Source organism: Gobio gobio, assembly GCF_949357685.1.
Source record: "Gobio gobio genome assembly, chromosome: 12".
In the NCBI taxonomy this organism is placed as follows: domain Eukaryota; kingdom Metazoa; phylum Chordata; class Actinopteri; order Cypriniformes; family Gobionidae; genus Gobio; species Gobio gobio.
In genome coordinates this window covers 44,528,009-44,550,172 of record NC_137105.1, presented here as the reverse complement: position 1 = coordinate 44,550,172, position 22,164 = coordinate 44,528,009, and the positions used below count along the sequence as shown (strand labels likewise).

Sequence of the window (22,164 nt, the reverse complement as noted above, 5' to 3'; positions counted from 1 at the left end):
CGATAGAAACAGAAGTGCTAAAATGCTAACGCACCATTATCCTTGCTGCTGCTGTGAAGACCTATAGCGGATTGGTCTTGTCAGTTAATACCACCAAAACTGAAGTGATATGACAGGATCAGCCCTCCACTCACTATGCCTGCTTTTACCATACAACAACCACTTACAATCATGGGCGTCGGAACCATTGTATGGGACAAGACCCACCCACTTTTTACGATCAATGATATTCGACACTCTCACTTTTACCCTCTATAATTCAGCACGTCTGTTTACTTACCCTGCCTAAACGATTAACACTTATTATTAAACACGTTAGACACTTTATTTCCACTTTTCAAATATTTTCCTCATTTTTATTGAAATTAAATGCCTTTCCGATCTGATATGTGATGGGAAAAGGGAGTAGAGTGAGTTCGGCAAAAGGCGGATTCGAACCTCGGGTCGATTTGCGTCAAAACTTGATGCTATGCGTCATACCCCTACAGCGTCTTACATCTCAATGATAGGCTACAGTGATTTCCGTAATTTTGTCTTGCCCAACCAGACGTTTAGCAAATAATGCGGTATATTTGTACTTGTAAATGGCATCTACTCCAGTAAATTTTTTCTGAGAGAGGACCCACCCACATTTTTTTTGCTTCCGACGCCCATGCTTACAATAGTAGGGGAGAGTGGGGTAAAGTGAGACATTTTTTACATTTGCTCTCCTCTAAAGGCCATTTCCCACCGGATGCGTAACGAAAAAGCGAAGTGGAAAAAGAGAATATTTTGTGGCGAATAGTTCGCGTCAAAACCATTCACATCTGACAAGACAAACACACACTTCAGGAACCAATCGATCCGGAGCAGCTCTGTTTCCATCTATGTTTCCAGTTGAGTCACAATGTAAACTTTTAAGTGCCACAGTCGTACTGACGGAAACACATTCACTTTCTATAGTCGCGGACACAATTAGGTTAGAAAAAAAATCTACGTATTGATTATAATATAGTAGTCTGTAGCCTATAGTGGGCAAACACAGCTGCATCTGTACAGCTGTAAACACAACTACAGCTGTAATCTCGAGAGAAATGCGATACCTGGCAAAGGTTAATGTTGATTGAATGGCTAGTGACATCAACTGGACATTTCATCACATTTGTTTCCTTGTATGTGATTGGTTTAAGCCTTTTCTATCTAGTGTTAAAAAAAAAAAATCGACATCGCATTCATTCATTCACCTTCGGTGTGGAAGCTCTCATTACACAAACAGCTGATCAAAAAATAAAACCATCGCGCAAATTATTTGCGCGTCAAAATCGCGTCCAGTGTGAAGGACCTTAGGCGAGCTAAAATGATATGTCAGTAAAATTGACACATTTCCCATTAATTCAGGATGTTTCCTAGCAATGGACATTATCAGAATGTATTCAGGACAAAGGTCAGTAAACTGAGACAGACCAGAGAAATCAAGGGGGTAAAGTGAACCACTTACTTTTTCCACTCTGAAACTACCATAACAACACATGTTGTAACAGTCAGAATCCTGACAGCTAGCTTGACAACCACACATTCCAGAACTAATGTCGGACCAGTAACAGAATCATGGAGATTGGTCAATTTAAGCAATTCTTTTTTCTAAACACTTGAAAGTAACTCTGAACAAAATACAAATACAAACTAATATAATTCAAAAAAAAATATTTAACATTAAAATGACAGATAGAACCAGTTATATTAGAACACAGTCTGGGGGTCAGAACACAGGACCCTTAGAGCCAGCTCGTGTCTGGGGGTCAGAGCAAAGGACAATCAGAACCAGCTAGAACAGCCTGGGACTCAAAACACAGGACTAGACCCATCAGCCTACTGTCATACTCTACAACTAGGCCTACTCTACATTCCAGCCCTGAAGGTTACAGGGAAAGATGAGGAGTTGCTCTCTCCGTGTGGTTCCTCCAGGCCTTTTAGGTTGAGGCAGCTTCTTCACCACATCACTTTTAGGAACATGTGCCCCAGGTTGTCTTCCGGGTCTATTGCCTTGGCATTGTGGCTTTTCTACAATGTTTATGACATTAAAAATAAAACATATGTAATAGAATATTACATTAAAATATGTTTAAGACTAAACTTAACTTGTGCCTCATGTCTCACTTTAGCCCACAGCATTTGTCTCACTTTACCCCACCACCACATTTTTTGAACAAAAAAAAAAAACATCTCTCAGCAATTCAGGCTAATCTTCAGCTAGCATCATCACATGGTTTTATATGTTGGTAGTTCATCAACATGTATGATATAAGTTTTGCTACCTGAATCAATTTGCTTTGGCATAACAGTTGATTAAGTTGACACTTGACAGCAAGAAAATTTACTTTTACATGCAAAAAAAATATTTTTTGGTGAAGAAAACATGCTCTCCACAGCACCATGAGGTCCTCTCCTTCATGGCCAAGGGGAAATTGTAGGGACTTGAAAACATAATGGTCGCAGCGAATGGCTGCCTCAAGACCATCTGCTGTGACAAATCCTCTATGGTCGGCTCCATCAAGGCTGCTGTTCAGGGGGTCAGAAAAAGCGGTACAAAGACCAACTAAAAACACCACTACGAAAGTGCCTGGAGGACTTAGCAGCAAACCTAGAAGCTGCTCCGCAAATGGAGAGGAATGTCATCATATATGATGGACTACCAAAAGAAGATTAGTCACTTCTGTTATTGTCCTCTTCATCTTTTTCTCTCTGTTTTATTTAAATCAGGAGTGACTAATAGTAGGTGAAAAATTAGAAAAAGACAAGGAGGAGCTGTAATAGGCAGCTTTCGCAGATTGTGATGACACATTTTAACGTAATTCCTGCAATGTTTTTGATACTTTTTTTAAATTGTATGTACATTTATAACACTATACTATGTATTATATTACCTTTGCCTTATATTACAAAAGAGGGTGTTTCTAATAGGCCTACAGTGACGGCAAAGTTGACGGTAAAGTTGACATTGTTCTCTCTTCTGGCCATTATCAATCTTTTCCCTCTTTTGAAAGTTGTGAAAACACTGTTGTGTTTTTCTTTTGCTATTTGAGCAAATGGGAACACGAAAAATATATTTAATGTGGTCTCCTACAACAACTTACGCTTATGCTGCCTTCACGTGCTATCTGAAATTTCCTAATTCCCACTTTAGAGGTCGGGATTACGAGCTTGTTGCATTCAAGTGCTTTGTTGTCGGAGTGAACAGGAATCATGGTTATTCTTGCCTATTTATTGGGAAAATCTTATTAAAACCAACATCATATGTAGTCTCCCATGCACCGACAACCATATAAACATTCCAGATAGTCCGCTTTCTGTTGATTCTGTCATTTCAGTCAAATGCAGGATATTTTCGCTGTGTACCAAACATACAACACGCTTCATATGATTACTCTTACATGTAAATATGTACTACATTAATGTCAAGACAAGACGACCTAAAAAAACAACAATAAAACCACACCTGCCACAGCATTAGTTCTCCCCGCCACCATGTTTAAAGCTTATGACACGCCTATCTCGGGAATTGGGGTATCAAAATGATTTCCGAACTTCCCAGTGGTAAACACTACATCAGAGGGCGTTCATGTGCAATTTTTACCTAGGAAACTCGTATTTACGATAATTCCGATAGCACGTGAAGGCAGCATTAGACTTCGTCGGAAGTAAATTTACCCTACGATGCAGAGCGCCGGAAAGACGAAACACGGAAGTGTGAAAAAGGCGAATTCGAGCCATATGTAGGCTTTCTACTGTTTTTCATTATAGTTTGTGATGATTAATACATTATAAAAAATATTTTAAAATTAAATTAGGTACCTCTCCTCCACTGCACCCTCCATCTCCCATATCTCCATCTCTGTTGGTAGCATAGTTTTTGAAAATACATAGGTCATCGTCGCTTGGATTACAACGTCACATCTGCACCTGCACGTTGAATGCGATTTTTCTCCAAGAGTAATTTTTTCTTCAACCTTTTTCTTGAGGATGTAAAACTCGATTTCTGACTCTTCCGATAAGAAAGCTGTGAAAACTGCGAATCTAAAAAATAAATAAAAAAAGGTAACGTTATATGTACTTGCTCCCTGGCATAGCCTATTCAATATTTTTGTGTTCAATAAAAAATAAAAATAAATTCTCCAGTGAGGGGCAGGAGGAAACGGGATTTGACAAGATAGTGTCAATCAATGTGTCTATCAATATTTACAGTGTCAATCAATATTTCATATTTAAACGTTTAGTAGATAAATTATTTTATATATTTTAATTAATGTTTTCAGTTTCGTAGGACTGCTGCTGTCGTCACCCAACTTCAATATAGACCACTAGGTGGCGGCAGAACTTCTTTTGTTTTCCTCCCTTGGGAGCATGGATTTATAGCACCAAGCAAAAGTGCTGGTGGGGGATATACATATCAAAAATAAGACCATCTGATCATGTTAGTTGGTCATATGGATCACAAATATTAAGGAGGTGATTCAGTTTGTTTTATGTTTATGTTGTAGGGTAGGCTATATCAATACTCAAAGTAATGAGAGTAATGGAGGATACACAAAACATTCACTGGTGGCTGCATCCGAATTAATCTCCAGACTTTTTATTTTTTATAGTGTGACTGCTTTACTTTTAGGCCCATTGTCAGAGCTCTCAAAATTTGTTCCCAGTGCTTTGTATAGGCCCAGTCACATATTAGGGTGCAAAATGTGTGCGTGTGTGTGTGTGTACATATCCACTGCTTTCCACATTATCCACGTGTGCCAGTTTGCCAGAGTTTGTGTTTAAAGATATTTCCTGGCATTGCAGATCATTGCAGGACATTTCCCCCATTCCAAAGGAAATGAGATTGAGTTCCTGCAGCTAAGAAGGAAACATTTTTATCATGAAAATAAATAGTCAATTTTTTTAGTCCCCAACTATTTCAATAATCTCAAAAACAGACTGGGTTTAAAAATGCTATCTTACTTAAAAGAGCAAAACATCCATGTTGACATGATAGGCACACAGATTTCCTTTGTGAAGCCATTTAATCTCTAGGTGGTGCTAGTGAGAATATCATGACTAAAACACATCAACTGTAAAACTGAGTGCTCGCATCTTACAGACTAAATACAGTGTAAATACAGTAATGGGAAGGAAATGATCGTTTTTTTGTTTGTTTGTTTACATATTTGTTTTGTTTTGTGTCTCTAAAGATATAGCAAATAGTTTTAAACTTTCATATTTCCGTTTTCTTGATTGTGATAATTTTACTCTGGAAAAAAACACACCTACTGTGTGTGTGTGTGGTTCAAGTATAGCCTACCCTATGACGTTATGGGAAAAAGAATTCCCCACAAAAATGGCAATATCCTAAATCTTTGTCCCATTTTATGGTCCCCATGAGGAAAGCGGCTTATAAATCGTAGTAAGTTATGTTTTTTGAAAATGTAAATATGCAGAGTTTTCTCTAATTGGTAGTTTTATGGGTAGTGTAAGACATTACACAAGAATATACAGTTTGAACAGTCATCACGTCTGTCGAAAGTACCCATAAAACATGAAAACCCAATGTGTGTGTGCATTGTACAGGGCAACAAGAAGTGTGCCAGTGTTTGGCAGCGGGATTGTGGTAAGTCCTTTGATGTTGAGGTTCTCAAGAGTTTCAGGCACCAGCGAAGAGTAAGTTAATGTAAGCATGGCTTCCTCACACAGTGGGAATTAGAGCAGGGCGACAACCTCCAATTCAGTTACACAAACATATCAAATGCACAGAGGTTAGGGGCAGGGTGTTTTAGGGACATTGAGAATCTAAAATATTCTCAATACACATTTGTGTGTGTGTGTGTGTGTGTGTGTGTGTGTGTGTTTTCTATCCCGGTGGGGACTTCAACCTGAATGCACACTCAGGGGGACTCGTGTCACTGTGAGGACCTAAATTGAGGTCCCCATGAGGAAACAAGCTTATAAATCATACAGAATGAGTCTTTTAAAATGTAAAAATGCAGAAAGTTTTGTGTGATGGGTGGGTTTAGTGTAAGAGGAGAGAATATACAGTTTGTACAGTATAAAAACCATTACGTCTATGGAGAGTCCCCACAAAGATAGTGAACCAGACGTGTGTGTGTTTGTGTATATAACAAATATATCAATATTCTATACTATGTCTAGGTAACTATTCACATTTGTGACAATTGATCATGTGATTCTTTGTACATACATACAGTAATATGTTTTTGATTTCACTGAAGCTCAATCTCAAATTATGCTGGAGAACATCATCGTTACAAAATTCATCAAAATTTTGCAAACTAAATATTATTATTTGATCAAAAATGTAAAATGTTAACCCTCTGGTGCTCTTTGCTCATTTCTGATCGGAAAATTTTCTGTTTTGAAATTTAAAAAATCACAGCTTCATCGGAATGATATGAAACTTGTTGACTTTTCTAGCATTAGGTATGTAAACACACAAAAAATTGGGGTCATGATTCGAGCATGCTAATTGGTCGTAAAAAAAAAAAAAAAAGTAGCGTTCATTGCCTTCGGTCATGACCGACCATAGGAAATTAATGGGAAAGCGGCAAAAACACAAAAATTCACTGAATATTTGTGTGTACAATCTACAAATCAGCCACAATACTGAAAAAAGTACACAGCAGTAAAGGGGTGACACTCTAAAACATCAACAGTGTGATATTGACACATCCACTCTCACACACGCGCACACTATGAAAAACTGAACCTATGAACCACATTTGGTATTTTTAAAAATCACAGCTTCATCAAAATGAAATGAAACTTGGTGACTTTTCTAGCATTAGGTATGTAAACACACAAAAAATTGGGGTCATGATTCGAGCATGCTAATTGGTCGTAAAAAAAAAAAAAGTAGCGTTCATTGTCTGCAAAAACACAAAAATTCACAGAATTTGTGTGTACAATCTACAAATCGGCCACAATGCTGAAAAAAGTACACAGCAGTAAAGGGGTGACACTCTAAAACATCAACAGTGTGATATTGACACATCCACTCACACACACACACGCACACTTATACACACACACACACACACACACACACACACACACACACACACACACACACCTATGAAAAACTGAACCTATGAACCACATTTGGACATTTTTTAAAATCACAGCTTCATCAGAATGAAATGAAACTTGGTGACTTTTCTAGCATTAGGTATGTAAACACACAAAAAAGGGCATGATTCGAGCATGCTCAGTGGTCGTAAGTGCTCTTCGGTCAAAAATGACACCCTAAGAAATGAATGGGAAATCTGCAAAAAACACAAATTCACAGAAAACAATTATATATCTAACAAACAAACAAAAATATCTAAAACTCAAAATACAAAATTAAAAAGAAAAAATATTATTGAAGAAAAATAAATTGCATTGGTTTTACTGGGGTGGAGGAAGTTAAATTTGTAGGTGTCCGGTCACTTATGACCAGGAAGACAACCAATGCAACCCCTAAACGAAGAGCACCAGAGGGTTAAAGAAGCATTTTCACCTGTATTCATAAGTTTGTTCCCAGCATGGGAGAGGCACATGAATCCAACTGACCTAGTTTTTCATTATCATTAATACAATAATAAACGTAAACAATAGCTGGATGAAAAGTCAGGCCCAGAGCACAGAGCTCACTGTGCTTTGATGGCCTTGTGCATGCTATTCTGGGCAGCCATTTTGAAACCAGCACTCCTAGGAAAACATCCAAGGCTGCGTGAGCATTGTTTCCTCAGGCCCGATTGTTCACATCCACAAAAATACAAATGCATGAAACCCAAAATGCACACACAAAAGTAAGTCCAGTTCGCAGGCCAGCATGCATTGTCCCATACTCTCAGACACGCACAGATAGCATGGAAGAAACGGGAGATACGAGTACATTGTCTCGTCAGGGTCACTGAGAAACAGATAGAGGAAGAGAGGGGTCACAAAAGATCGGCGCACTCTTGAGCTTGAAAACACGCACACATAAATGTTGATTTTAACTGACAAGAGTGTTTATTAAAAAAAACCTAATAACATTAATAAGACGTGTAACTACATAATAATCATAATGGCAAAATACTGACATTTTTCTTACAAAGACATAGACGGCCCTCATTATAAACTGTACAATCAAAAGGCCAACCAAAAAAACAAAGCTGAAAAAAAAAAAAAAAAAAAAAAAATATTCAGGCTGTTGGGGGAGAAAAAGTCTGGTCACGACTGGTTTAAAGACAATGCAAAAGATGAAGACAAAAAATGGAAAACATTCACACACTCAATTGTCTGACATTCCAGTTGCTATTTCCTGTGCGGTAGGAAGAGGGCATGTCTCTGCTCAGGAAGTGGCGTGGACACACTGAGAGACCACTCTTGCTCCGCAGTCTGTGTAAACATGATTGTATTGCTAAGGCTTTCTCACTCTCCAAACTCCCCTGGCATTTAGAAGAATAAAACTAAAACATACATCTTATCTGCTCCAAAACAGTCTGTTCCAACACAATATATTACATTTATTTCAAAAAAGTGAGTATTATAAAAGAAACAATTAACAGTTCAAATTAGTCAGTGGTTCCTTTACGCATACAATTACGAAAGAAGCGATAACGGTGCACCTTAACTGAAGCTCGAGGGCCAATTAAACCGTTTGTTGTTTTTGGACCATGTAATCACGAGTAATGGCAGGAAATTCCTAATATGGGATGAACGTGAGAAGGTTGCTACTCATTTTAGGGAGGAAATTGGTTGCTCTGTTGCATGAGCATGAAAGGAAAGTTCACCAAAAAATAAAGAAAGTCATTTAATCACCTTCGTTTTGTATTTTTCCAAGATACAAGAAAGTTGCATACTACCAGAAAATGAAAGTGGATGGTGACCAAGGGCTGGCAAGCTTCAAAATGAACAAAAACATCATAAAAATAGCTCATTGAATGCTTTATGTGAGGAACCGATTGAATTTTAAGGCTACGTCTACATTAATCCGGATAGATTTGAAAACTGAGTTTTCGTTTCAAAATGCTCTCTGTCCACACTGCCGTTTTCCATAAGTTTCTCGTCCACACTGAAACGTCAGTACACGCCAAATTCAACTTACTGCGAATGCGTAAAAGCTCACTGAGATGATACAGGCATCATAAAGTTATCACACAATTCTTCTGGCAGGATCATTTTATTTAGCAAAATATCTCACCCTTCACTCATGCGTCCAGGTCGCACTCGGTCAACCGTTATTATGTTTGGTCTAAAACGCAACTCCACTCGTGTTTTGCCGCAGGACAGCAAATGCAAGTGCATTTTCTGTCATCCTTGCAGGACTGTGATATGAAGTGTGCAAAGTAACATATTTTAGAAACTGTGTTAAAGTGAATAAATAGCACATAACTGGCACAATAGCGGTATAAACATACTTACACTACGGGGGCCGTTGAATGCTTGAATCTGATTGGCTGATGAACGTTCTGAGGTGTGCAATTATTTTCTGGGAAACGCACAGCGAACGTAGTTCCAGGCAGCTCTCTTGACCGCATTACAGTTCCATATCACTTCGCATAGTTAACTGTAATAACGGAAATTACAGGACTAACGTGACAGACGATTTTGCTAAAGTAAATTTTTACATTTATGGTGAATATAAAACGTTCAACAACTGGGCGGCAGCAGTATTAGACAGTCCAGATGAAAAACAACATAAACGGAAGCTGTTTAGAGACGCACAGAGGTAGCCTAATTCACACAAGCTCACTCTCTCTCTCTCTCTCTCTCTGTGGCTATCGCTCTCTTTCTAATAACTTCATTAATAACTGCAGGAGAATGCTATCAACGGCTCAAGCCTCCGTTAACAGCTTTAAAATGACGTTTCGGAACTAGCAAAAGAGCCGTTGGATGAGACGCAGAATAAATAGTCCTACTCACAATAGCACGAATCCCTTTAAATATATCATCGGATCGATGTCTTGAGGTGTGGTAACCTTAGTATAAGCGGAATAATTGACTCCGGGCCATTGAATTATTAGAAAAACAATGCACAATGCATTATTTTTCTAATAATTCAACGGCCCGGAGTCAATTATTCCTTGCATATCTATTGGTACAATATGTGCCACATGACTAAACATGCGTCATCTTTTTCAAATACCTCCGTCTTCACAGTCCACACTATGACGCAAAGATGGCGTTTTCAAATTTCTGCATTTTTGATGACTTAAAACGCCGTCTCAGTGTGGACGGAAGGCCAAAACGGTGAGAATGAGATGTGTTTTCAAACGAAAACGTATTGGTGTGGACACGGGCTAAGTTATCCGATGAAAGTCTTGTAGTGGCCACCATTCATTTTCATTGTATGGAAAAGTGCAGCTTATAAATAACTCTTTTTGTGTTGCACACAAGGAGGAAAATCTTCTTAGGGTGAGAAAATTATTCATTGTTGGCTGAACTATTAAAGTTCTGAATAACATAAAGAGGAGGACTGTTTGAAGCTCTATAGATGTTAAACTGGAGGTGCACTATAACGGACCTCTGCACTGAACTTGTCGTTTCTCTTGGGCAGTGGAGGTTTCTTCCGAATGTCTCTCTTCAGGATCATCTCCTCATTGGCGTATATCGGGGCTTCCGTATCATCAGAGTGGTAACCGGACTGATAACCGCTGGTCTGATTGGACGATTCAGAAGCTAGAGACTCCTTACTCTTGCACCGCAGTAGTGGGCTGTGGATAAAGGCATGAACATGTTTATATGACTGTGGAATTGTCCTCATTTGTGACTGTACTGAGATCAGGATGAATGGTCACCTGAAATTGGGTGGTCTTTGCACCTGCCTATCCAAAGCTTTCATCTGGTCACGTGATAAGCCCACTCCACAGTCCATGTGACCACTCTGGAGGAAGGAAGATCATTTAAATTTGACTGTTTTCAACATCATAAATTTTAGGATGTAAGAATACTCTACCTACACTGTGTTTCATATGGTAACATCTAAATGAAAGGCACAGTATGTAAGTTTTGCCACTAGAGGTCGCTTATTCAAAACAAAGGCATAGCTTGATGATGCCGTCAATGAGCGCTGAATCATGGGAGTTGTAGTCTTGACTTATCAACTCTACAACCGATGGAAAGCAATCCGACAGACTCAGGAAGAAATCATGTTCATGAATGAGCAAATATTTTGTTAAAGGGTTAGTTCACCCAAAAATGAAAATTCTATCATTAATTACTTACCCTCATGTCGTTCGACACCCGTAAGACCTTCGTTGATCTTCGGAACACAAATGAAGATATTTTAGTTGAAATCTGATGGCTCTGAAAGGCCTCCATTGGCACAATGCACGGTTCACTCTCAAGACCCTTAAAAGGTACTAAAGACGTCGTTACAAAGTCCATCTCACTACAGTGGTTCTAAAATAACTTTATGAATCGGCGAGAATAGTTTTTGTGCACAAAAAAACCCTAAATAACGACTTATATAGTGATGACGATTTCAAAACACGGCCTCATGAAGCTTCGAAGCGTTATGAATCAGTGAGTCGAATGAGCAGTTTGGATTGCCAAATTTCAGCAGTTTGGCGGTTTGACACGCGATCCGAATCATGATTCGACTCACTGATTCATAACGCTTCGAAGCTTCATGAAGCCGTGTTTTGAAATCGTCATCACTATATAAGTCGTTATTTAGGGTTTTTTTGCGCACAAAAACTATTCTTGTCGCTTCATAAAGTTATTGTAGAACCACTGTAGTGAGATGGACTTTGTAACGACGTCTTTAGTACCTTTTAAGGGTCTTGAGAGTGAACCGTGCATTGTGCCAATGGAGGCCTTTCAGAGCCATCAGATTTCAACTAAAATATCTTCATTTGTGTTCCGAAGATGAACGGAGGTCTTACGGGTGTCTAACGACATGAGGGTAAGTAATTAATGACAGAATTTTAATTTTTGGGTGAACTAACCCTTTAAGTTTTATTAGCGTTACAGTGGTATGAAGCAGGATGCGCAGAGAGCCCTTATGAGTGAATGCTAATGAGAAAGACCTGCAGGAAACACTGTCTCTGAGCTTTTATTCTGCTTATGCTGCAGTCGACGCTTCCGCTCTTTTCGTTGCGTATGTAGGGGGAACGCAGTGCTGTTTTACATGCTTAAAGGGGTACTTCAGCGCTGGGAAGATGAATGTGTATTTAAACTGGGTCATTTATGTAGTAGAAATGTGACATTATTTTTTAATTTGGTGCCTTCTAGACGGAGATGGACAGAACATTTATTTTTGTCTCATGTGGATGAAAGACAACAACTCTCAGAATGCACTTGCTTCGCTGCCCAACAAGGCCACTCGCAAGCCACAGCCACTGGTTATCACTTGTCCACCATGACACCGCCCCCACCGTCGTTTTGATTTTCATAGTAATAAAATAACTTAATACAGTTAGAGAATAGACACTAAAATTCAAAACTGAACGTGTCTTTTCAATAAAGTGTGAGTGAGCCGAACGAAAGTCACGGCGCAGACGGAGTCAGATTTCATTCATCACAAGAGCGAAGAGCTGAGGTAAGCGCGGCAGTCATTCACGACGTGTGTCCAGTCTAGCGCGTTTTCAGATCATGCCTAAGCTTAACTTACATAGGAATTCATTGAAAAGTTGAAACAGCTCCGTTATTAAAGGTCCCATGGCATGAAATTTTCATTTTATGAGGTATTTCAACATTAATATGAGTTCCCCTAGCCTGAATATTGTCCCCAAGTGGCTAGAAATTTTGATCAGTGTAAACCGAGTTCTGGCTGTCTTTCTCTGCCTTTGAGAAAATGACAGGCCAGACTAGCCAATCCTGAAGTCTCCTGTTTTGAAGTAAAAACAGGAACGGTTACCTCCCTTTCCTCCGCCCAGAGAATTTGGCACGCCCAAGTGAGCGCTATATTTGTTTGTCCTCGAGAGATCATGGCTTGTGAACGAGTGAACTGGCAGTTTCTCAGTGTTTGGATGTACAAATGAAAACAGAAGTCTTTTTTCAGTTCCTTCTGATCTGTGATCAGTGATTTCTGATGTGTAGCTAATTATTTATTATTAGTGCACACGCTGCGGCTTCTCTCTCTCCCGACAGAACGGTGTTTTTGTGTTTTCTATCTTGCCAGTCAGTGTTTTTGTACGTCCTCGTCGCGTCTATCGGTTCTAAAATGTGCATACTGTGCATACAGTTGTGAGTTTCTGCTCAATATCGGCAGAGTCACATCTTTACAGATAAACCTTGCATGTGTTACAAAGTTGGTAATAAGGATGAAGACGGACTCGGTGTGACTGGGACTCGTGTTTATTCAGAACTCTCAGATACAAACACAATAAACTCGCGCTGACAGCGCTCACATAACTCTGTAGTTACTATAAATAACTTTGTTAGCAATCGATCCGTCTCTGCTACATTAGTGATGTCCGGTTCGCGAACGAATCATTCTTTTGAAACGGTTCTTTTTAGTGAACCGAATCAGTTCACCAAATCTGAATCGTTCTAAACGGTTCGCGTCTCCAGTCAGCGCTGATCCATAATTTACTAAAGTTACTAACTTTCTGACATGAGTGACAGTCCCTCCGACTAGAAATAAACTAATAACCTGAAGTATATCCTAGTAACTACAACAGTTCACTGAACTGAGACGTACTGACAGAACTGATGTGAAGTGAACTCCGGTCCATCCGTCTCTCTGGCAGCAGCTTGTGCGTCGTAGACCTCATTAAACCACGCCCCCTCCGCTCATTTCAAATGCAAAGATGTCAGCCAATCACAACAGTGGGCGTTTTTACTGAAGTCTCACAGCAGACACGCCTCTTGAAACAGGGCATTCAGCCACAGGGCAAACAACAGTATAGAAAAAATGCCTTTTATTTCTACATTATGACATTTTATGATGTAAAAATCATACTAACAATATAAGTACACCTCAGGAAACATTATAAAATAATAGAAAAATGCCATGCCATGGGACCTTTAATGCCCTGAGCCGAGCGGCCATACGCATTTACATTCTGTGAGTGAGATCCCTCCCTGTGGGCGGGTTGATATAACATGCGGAACTAACTCCTGTGGTCTCTAGCCTCTGGCCAAAAGATCTTTCTTTTTCCAAGAGGATTTTTTCCAGAAATAAAATGCATAATTCTCTCGTCTCAGGGGGACATGAGGGGGGAAAGTACAATAATTTGAATATAGGCCTACTACCGGGTTTCTACTGATACAAAGCTTAATGCTAAATCGCTGAAGTAACCCTTTAAAACAATCATACTAAATACATTTGAGTGTGTTGAGAGTTATGTTATAACGTTACACTGTGTGTTCGCTCTGTTTGCAGTAATCTAGATCGATATTAGAATGTCATATGAAAACAGAATTACTAAATGGCTGTTGCTAAATGACATACAATTAATTTTAATATATACAGGTGCTGGTCATATAATTAGAATATCATCAAAAAGTGAAACTTGTATATTATGTTCATTCATTACACACATACTGATATATTTCAAATGTTTATTTCTTTTAATTTTGATGATTATAACTGACAACTAAGGAAAATCCCAAATTCAGTATCTCAGAAAATTAGAATATTGTGAAAAGGTTCAATATTGAAGACGCCTGGTGCCACACTCTAATCAGCTAATTTACTCAAAACATCTGTAAAGGCCTTTAAATGGTCTCTCAGTCTAGTTCTGTAGGCTACACAATCATGGAGAAGACTGCTGACTTGACAGTTGTCCAAAAGACGACCATTGAAACCTTGCACAAGGAGGGCAAGACACAAAAGGTCATTGCAAAAGATGCTGGCTGTTCACAGAGCTCTGTGTCCAAGCACATTAAAAGAGAGGCGAAGGGAAGGAAAAGATGTGGTAGGAAAAAAGTGTACAAGCAATAGGGATAACCGCACCCTGGAGAGGATTGTGAAACAAAACCCATTCAAAAATGTGGGGGAGATTCACAAAGAGTGGACTGGAGCTGGAGTCAGTACTTCAAGAACCACTACGCACAGACGTATGCAAGACATGGGCTTCAGCTGTCGCATTCCATATGTCAAGCCACTCTTGAACAACAGACAGCGTCAGAAGCGTCTCGCCTGGGCTAAAGACAAAAAGGACTGGACTGCTTCTGAGTGGTCCAAAGTTATGTTCTCTGATGGAAATAAATTTTGCATTTGTTTGGAAATCAGGGTCCCACAGTCTGGAGGAAGAGAGGAGAGGCACACAATCCACGTTGCTGGAGGTCCAGTGTAAAGTTTCCACAGTCAGTGATGGTTTGGGGTGCCATGTCATCTGCTGGTGTTGGTCTGCTGTGTTTTCTGAGGTCCAAGGTCAACGCAGCCGTATACCAGGAAGCTTTAGAGCACTTCATGCTCCCTGCTGCTGACCAACTTTATGGAGATCCAGATTTAATTTTCCAACAGGACTTGGCACCTGCACACAGTGCCAAAGCAACCAGTACCTGGTTTAAGGACCATGGTATCCCTGTTCTTAATTGGCCAGCAAACTCGCCTGACCTGAACACCATAGAAAATCTATGGGGTATTGTGAAGAGGAAGATGCGATATGCCAGACCCAACAATGCAGAAGAGGTGAAGGCCACTATCAGAGAAACCTGGGCTTTCATAACACCTGAGCAGGGCCATAGACTCCATGCCACGCCGCATTGCTGCAGTAATTCAGGCAAAAGGAGCCCCAACTAAGTGCTGTACATGCTCATACTTTTCATGTTCATACTTTTCAGTTGGTCAAGATTTCTAAAAATCCTTTCTTTGTATTGGTCTTAAGTAATATTCTAATTTTCTGAGATACTGAATTTGGGATTTTCCTTAGTTATAATCATCAGAATTAAAAGAAATAAACATTTGAAATATATCAGTCTGTGTGTAATGAATGAATATAATATACAAGTTTCACTTTTTCAATGGAATTAGTGAAATAAATCAACTTTTTGATGATATTCTAATTATATGACCAGCACCTGTATTGTATGATGGAGAAAGCTCTCTCTGATTATGCTACGTTAGCCACTAGACAAAAATAGTGTGTCTCGGAGGCATGGTAAAACAAGATTTAAACAATAAGACTAACCGTGTTGCGCTGTATAACAATGATTAGTTTTCTGTTGATAAATGTATCCAAACAGTTGCTCACCTGTCTAATAAAATACATACTATATTAAGGCGTATTTGGTGTTTCCATGGTTTCTATGGAAATCAAGGGTAGCGAATATGACGTCATTGACAGGTGACGCCAGGCACAGTCCGTGTCCTGGTTAAAATTGCTTATTTCTCTGGATTTAAACATTGTTGGAAACTTTTGGGATAATGTACGTAAGTACACAGGTCAACAAAATATATAACATTTTTCTAGTGGTTTTTGGATATTTTTAATCCAAAAATAATACATATTGTGCCTTTAATTGCTTTTAATGAAGTAAAAATAAGTCATATTCTGTGATTGTTTCTGAAGAGCGCGAGCCCAACGGAACATCAAAACCAGATGATATTACGCAAACTACATTTCTCGGCTGGATAAAGCAAACCGCCGTCTCCCTAGTAAAGTTTTGATGGATGAGGATTGCAATCAAGATAAAGACGATTGCGGTAACGTACATGAGTCATACAGTAAGCACACGCGAGTCGTTATATTGATGCGCAAACAAACCATGAATCTGCGCTCTCAATGCAACTATCACACATTTCACTACATTCAGTACATTGTTTCCACACACATTCAGGATAATGTCTTGATTTGTCATGTGTTAAGTAATTCTGAATGGATCTTCTGTGTAACTGTATGTATATGCAGTCAGGTCAAGGTGGGGTTTTTTATCTCAACACCTACACCTTTACCTTGAAAAAAGCTTGCAGAAAATACATTGTTGTGAGAATCACCCTTCAATCTGATGGTTTATTTTGCTGGACATAGCAAATGATGACAAAAATTAGCGTGTTAAACAAGATTAAATGGTGTATGCTTAATTTCACAATAAGTGTGCAAAAAAGATATATTAAAAATATATATATCATGACCAGATACTAGTAGTACATAGAGTTTCTTTACCATTACAGCAGTGTGCTCCAGGGGAATGTCCACAAAGGTCATCATACTTATTGGCACACCGCAGCCGTCTATCTGATGTGGGAACCTGTCAGAAGAGGCATGGGTGGGACCATTGTTGCATTAGTTTGTCAAAGGAGAGGTTAAGCAAGGTATGTCCACAAATGTCAGTTCTTTAATGTTGTGTGAACACGACAAATATCAGATAACTCAGGCAGGGATACGTATGAGTGCTTGCCAGTATATAATTCAATCTGATAAATTTTAGGTCCATGATGCCAACAACAGCACAAAAAACACAATAGAGAACAGTTACTGTAGCTTACCCCAGAGCTGGAGCATTGTCATAGTGAAGCTGGGCCTCTGTGCTGCCAGCATAGCGTGTTCTTGTAGATGTCACACTGACGTGAGGAGCCCCTGATTCCTCTTCCATCTCTCCGTTTGTTAGTGGGATGTAGTCCTTTCCATCCTAAAAGGGGCAACAAACGATAATTCAAATAATTGTACATTTTCAAATAATTCGAATTGTCACGTGAACAATTTAATCATGTACCATTAATGTAGAAAAGTCACTTTCTTAACTTTCTTAAGCATATTTTTTTCTTGTTTTCCAGTAAAAATATCCAATCATCCTTAAAACGTGAGAAATTGCATAAGATATTATGGTAACACGTTACAGTAAGGTTTAATTTATTAACATTAGTTAATATGAACTATCAATGAAAAATATTTGTAAAGTATTTATTAATCTTAGATAATGTTAATCTCAACATTTACCAATACATGACCATTAGTTAATGAACCTGAACTAACAATGAACAGTTGCATTTTTATTAATTCATGTTAACAAAGATTAATACTGTAAGTACTGTAACGAATGGATTGCTCATTATTAGTTAATTTATAAACCTTGACCTATAAACCTATAAAACCTATAAACTAACCTTGACTAATGGAACCTGTTTGTAGTGTTACTGTTATTATTTTTTATTATTAATTAAAAAATAATATTTTATTATTATTATTATTAGCCTTGTGGGCAGCCCGCCGATACAGTATATAGCGTCGTGGCACTTTGGGAGTCCTGAGTTCGAGTCCCGGCTCGCTGACCTTTCCCGATCCCGTCCCCCACTCTCTTTTTCCCACTTCGCTTCCTGTCTACTTACTGTCCTATCATAATAAAGATAAAAATCCCCCCCAAAAAATAGAAAAATAAATATATATATATGTTTAAGGATGTTTAGATATTTTTACTGGAAAACAAGACAAAAAATACTTTTTTTTTTTTACTGATTACTGATTACAAAATACTTAAATTACAGATTACTAAAAATATAAATTAAACAAAAAAATTATATACATGGAGTCAAGTCTAACCTGTTGAGCGCTAGCCTGCAGCAGATTGCCCAGATGCTCAACTAACTGAGTAAAGGTTGGCCTTTCTGTGGGTCGATCAAGCCAGCAGTCCAGCATGGTCTGGTATCTGGAAGAATTTCACATTAACATGGAAGAGTTGATTACATTTTTAGCTTTCAGTTGGTTGCTACATCTCGGATTTCATTCATAGGAATAGGGTCCCATCTGCTACCAAAACAGTATGAAAGTTCTTCTGTATTTTCAACAGAATTTAAAAGATCTTTTAGGTACTTGCGCCTATTTATCGCCAGAACTAAAAACAACCTAGATCAACAGTCGAAGATGATTTTCACAGACCTTTAAAGGAACAAGCCACTATTTTTGAAAATAGGCTCATTTTCCAACTCCCCTAGAGTTAAACAGTTGAGTTTTACCATTTTCGAATCCATTCAGCCTATCTCCGGGTCTGGCGGTAGCACTTTTAGCATAGATCATTGAATCTGATTAGACCGTTAGCATCTTGCTCAAAAATGACCAAAGAGTTTCGATATTTTTCCTATTTAAAACTTGACTCTTATGTAGTTACATTGTGTACTAAGGCGCAATGATATTACGCAGCACCTGAAAATTAGGGATGGGCGATATCTTATCGTTTGCGATATACCGGTAAAAATTCTCCCAACGATAAGAATTTGTCTTCCCGCGATAATAACGATAAAGCCTAGTTGATGGCGCGACCCATCCGCACAGTGCCGCCGCTGGCCGTTATTACTCTATGATGGCCGCGGTGGCTGCGTTCGTCACTTTGTATAGCTGAACGGGGGTTGGAGAGAGATTTTTCTTGTGGTGCCCCCCGCAATGGGAGCGGCGGCACTGAATCCGCATCTCACGTGCAGAGCGAAAACAACTATGGCGGAAGCTGCGGAAGAGTTCATAGCTAAACGAGGGGCTACCTGAGGGCAATCTGAACCTGTACATACAGATGTATTTTCACTCGCTGAGCGCTTAAGATATTCGCTCTTTCTCAATCGATCGGTAAAGCAAACTATTTCTGTTAAACTCAATGAATGCACAGTGTATTTGACGCACATTAAACACTAGTGTGAGGCGCAACTGAGAGCGCTCAGTGTTTCACACACACTCAGAGAGAGCGAGAGAGTCTTACACAACACAGAATTGACGTGCTACATGTAAACAATATCCTTTGTTGTATTTTCCTGTAAAATAATGGCGTTTATTTGGAATTATTCAGCCTTTCATGAACAGGAAGAACAGGAATTCACAAACGGGAATCTCATTGGCTGGCGTGCACCTATTACTGTGTTTTGATTTCAGCAAATCAGTTTGAATGAGCGCTGACAACATGATTAATATTCATGAACCCAGAAGCTAATTATTTCCATTAGTCCAGTTTATTTTTATTAGTAGAATAATTTGTGGTATTATTAACGCAAATTAATGAAGTTCTATCATTAAATCATTATTTTCAACTTTTTTGTAATCTGAAGAAATTTTTGGGATTATTACTTTAGCTGTTTCTGCTATTTTTACCACTGTTTGCACCATGAGTGTATGAATAAATACAGAATCGGTTTACATGTAAAACTTGTAATTGATTTTAATTATATTGTTTGTATTGTGTGATGTTTTTCAGCACAGTTGCACTATTTAAACATTACCTGCACTTTTATAGAAGACAATTATATCTGCAACTTTTCCATTTCTGAAAAGGCTGGTGTGGAATTTTACATAAAAAAAAAAAAAAAAAAAAAAAAAAAATAAATAAATATTATATATATATATATATATATATATATATATATATATATATATATATATATATATATATATATATATATATATATATATATATATATTTGATGACAGGTACGTTTTATTAGATCATTGAGTCTCTCAAGAATGCATGCAGCTCTCAATTGTATCCAAAAACATGGGGAATGATACTACATTTATCGTCATTGATATCGTTATCGCAATAAATACTAGAAAATATCGGGATACATTTTTTAGTCCATATCGCCCATCCCTACTGAAAATAGTCCCCAGCACGGCTAACGGTCTAATCATATTCAATGATCTATGCTAAGCTATGCTAAAAGTGCTACCGCCAGACCCGGAGATCGTCTGAATGGATTTGAAAACGGTAAAACTCAACTGTTTAACTTTAGGGGAGTTGGAAAATGAGCCTATTTTCAAAAAAAGTGGAGTGTTCCTTTAACTTTACATCAATACTAAAACTGTGAAGTATATTTACATCTCAGGTGTGGCGTAATCTGGAGCTCTCATTCTGGTTCCCTCCTTTAGTCGCCTACAGAAGGACTCATCGATGCACACACCTGGGTATGGAGACGCACCTGCACCAAAGGAGATGGGCCATCAGAACATGTCAGCTAATTAGAGTAAGTTTATGCTATCTAGTGTGGGATAATATTACGTTAATATCAATATTTTGTTACCAAGTGAGAAGATCTCCCAGAGCAGCACGCCAAAAGACCAAACATCACTCTGCGTGGTGTATACGCGGTCAAAAATAGTCTCAGGAGCCATCCACTTGAGAGGAAGACGAGCCTGTGATGATAGAGAGGAATGTTCAAGTGTAAGTTGGTCGATATCGAGAAACAAATGAAATGAAGTTGTCCGTGTGCAATAAGAGTCCTCACATCTCCTTTACGGACGTAATCGGGGTCTTTATACACGTCTCTGGCCAGCCCAAAGTCACATATCTTCACCACACTGTTCTCAGAAAGGAGGATGTTTCTGGCTGCCAAGTCCCGGTGGATACACTACAAACACAATGCAGCATTAGGACTGAAGCAAGTATCTTCAATGAATAGTAACTGCTCAAGATTAATGTATACACACGCAAGTTTCAGTTTTACCTTTCGAGAGGCTAGGAACTCCATGCCTTTGGCCACCTGAAAGCTATACCTGATGAGATCCTCCATTGTCAGGTGATCCCAGTCTGAACTCTCTATACATGAGCAGATGACACATTATATATACACACATCTTAGGTCCAATAAATGTTTTTAATAATCTTTTTGTGTTCTTTAATTAAATTTGACAAATGTATATATTTACAGTGTAAATGAGGGCTTGATTCTGGGAGTACAAATATTCCATACATTTTCTCAAATAAAGAGCTCATTGAAGCTTCTTAATAATTTGAATAGTTATTATTAATAATAAAAAAAGTATCTTACTTATTTTATTTCTTTTTATTATTAATTTATTTGCAGTTGATTCTATTTAAATACTTTTTCCTTTTTTTACAGTGTGATACATTTAAAAGTACAAATATTCCATCTATTTTTCTCTAGAAAAAAATATTATTAATAATAAATAATTATGCTGTTTATTTATTTATTTTGGAGTTCATTTTTAATTTCTTTATTCATTTACAGTGTGACAAAATTAATTTTAAAAGTATAAATATTCCGTTTATTTTCTCAAATAATACGAACTCATTAAAGCTAACTAATAACTAGAAAAAAATATTAATGATTATAAATAATTATGTTGTTTATTTATTTCTTTATTCATTTGCAGTGTGACAAATTCAAAGTAAAAGTACAAATTTCCATGTAGTTTCTCAGATAATGAGCTCATTATAGCTGCTTAATAATTAGAATTATTATTAATAAAAAAATATTGTTTATTTAATTGATTTTTTTATAATTTATTTTCAGTTAATTATATTTAAATATTTATTTCTTAATTTACAGTGTGACATATT

General features: G+C 38.1%; 1 protein-coding gene across 2 annotated transcripts in view; it reads right to left on the bottom strand.

Moving 5' to 3' along the window:
* Positions 1-8,001: 8,001 nt before the first annotated feature.
* The window catches only part of kdr (kinase insert domain receptor (a type III receptor tyrosine kinase)), a 49,607-nt gene continuing 35,444 nt past the window's right edge, over positions 8,002-22,164 (bottom strand). The window contains exons 22-31 of one of the 2 annotated variants that reach the window (XM_079831653.1): positions 21,308-21,399; positions 21,089-21,211; positions 20,885-20,996; positions 20,683-20,782; positions 18,429-18,534; positions 17,378-17,520; positions 17,055-17,139; positions 10,794-10,879; positions 10,520-10,709; positions 8,002-8,391 (exon numbers count right to left, since the gene is read on the bottom strand). In XM_079831653.1, coding sequence (XP_079687779.1) covers positions 8,308-8,391; positions 10,520-10,709; positions 10,794-10,879; positions 17,055-17,139; positions 17,378-17,520; positions 18,429-18,534; positions 20,683-20,782; positions 20,885-20,996; positions 21,089-21,211; positions 21,308-21,399 — 1,121 coding nt within the window. In that variant the 3' untranslated portion in view covers positions 8,002-8,307. The remainder of the gene's footprint in view (positions 8,392-10,519; positions 10,710-10,793; positions 10,880-17,054; positions 17,140-17,377; positions 17,521-18,428; positions 18,535-20,682; positions 20,783-20,884; positions 20,997-21,088; positions 21,212-21,307; positions 21,400-22,164) is intronic. The other variant, XM_079831654.1, reaches the window with a different exon arrangement.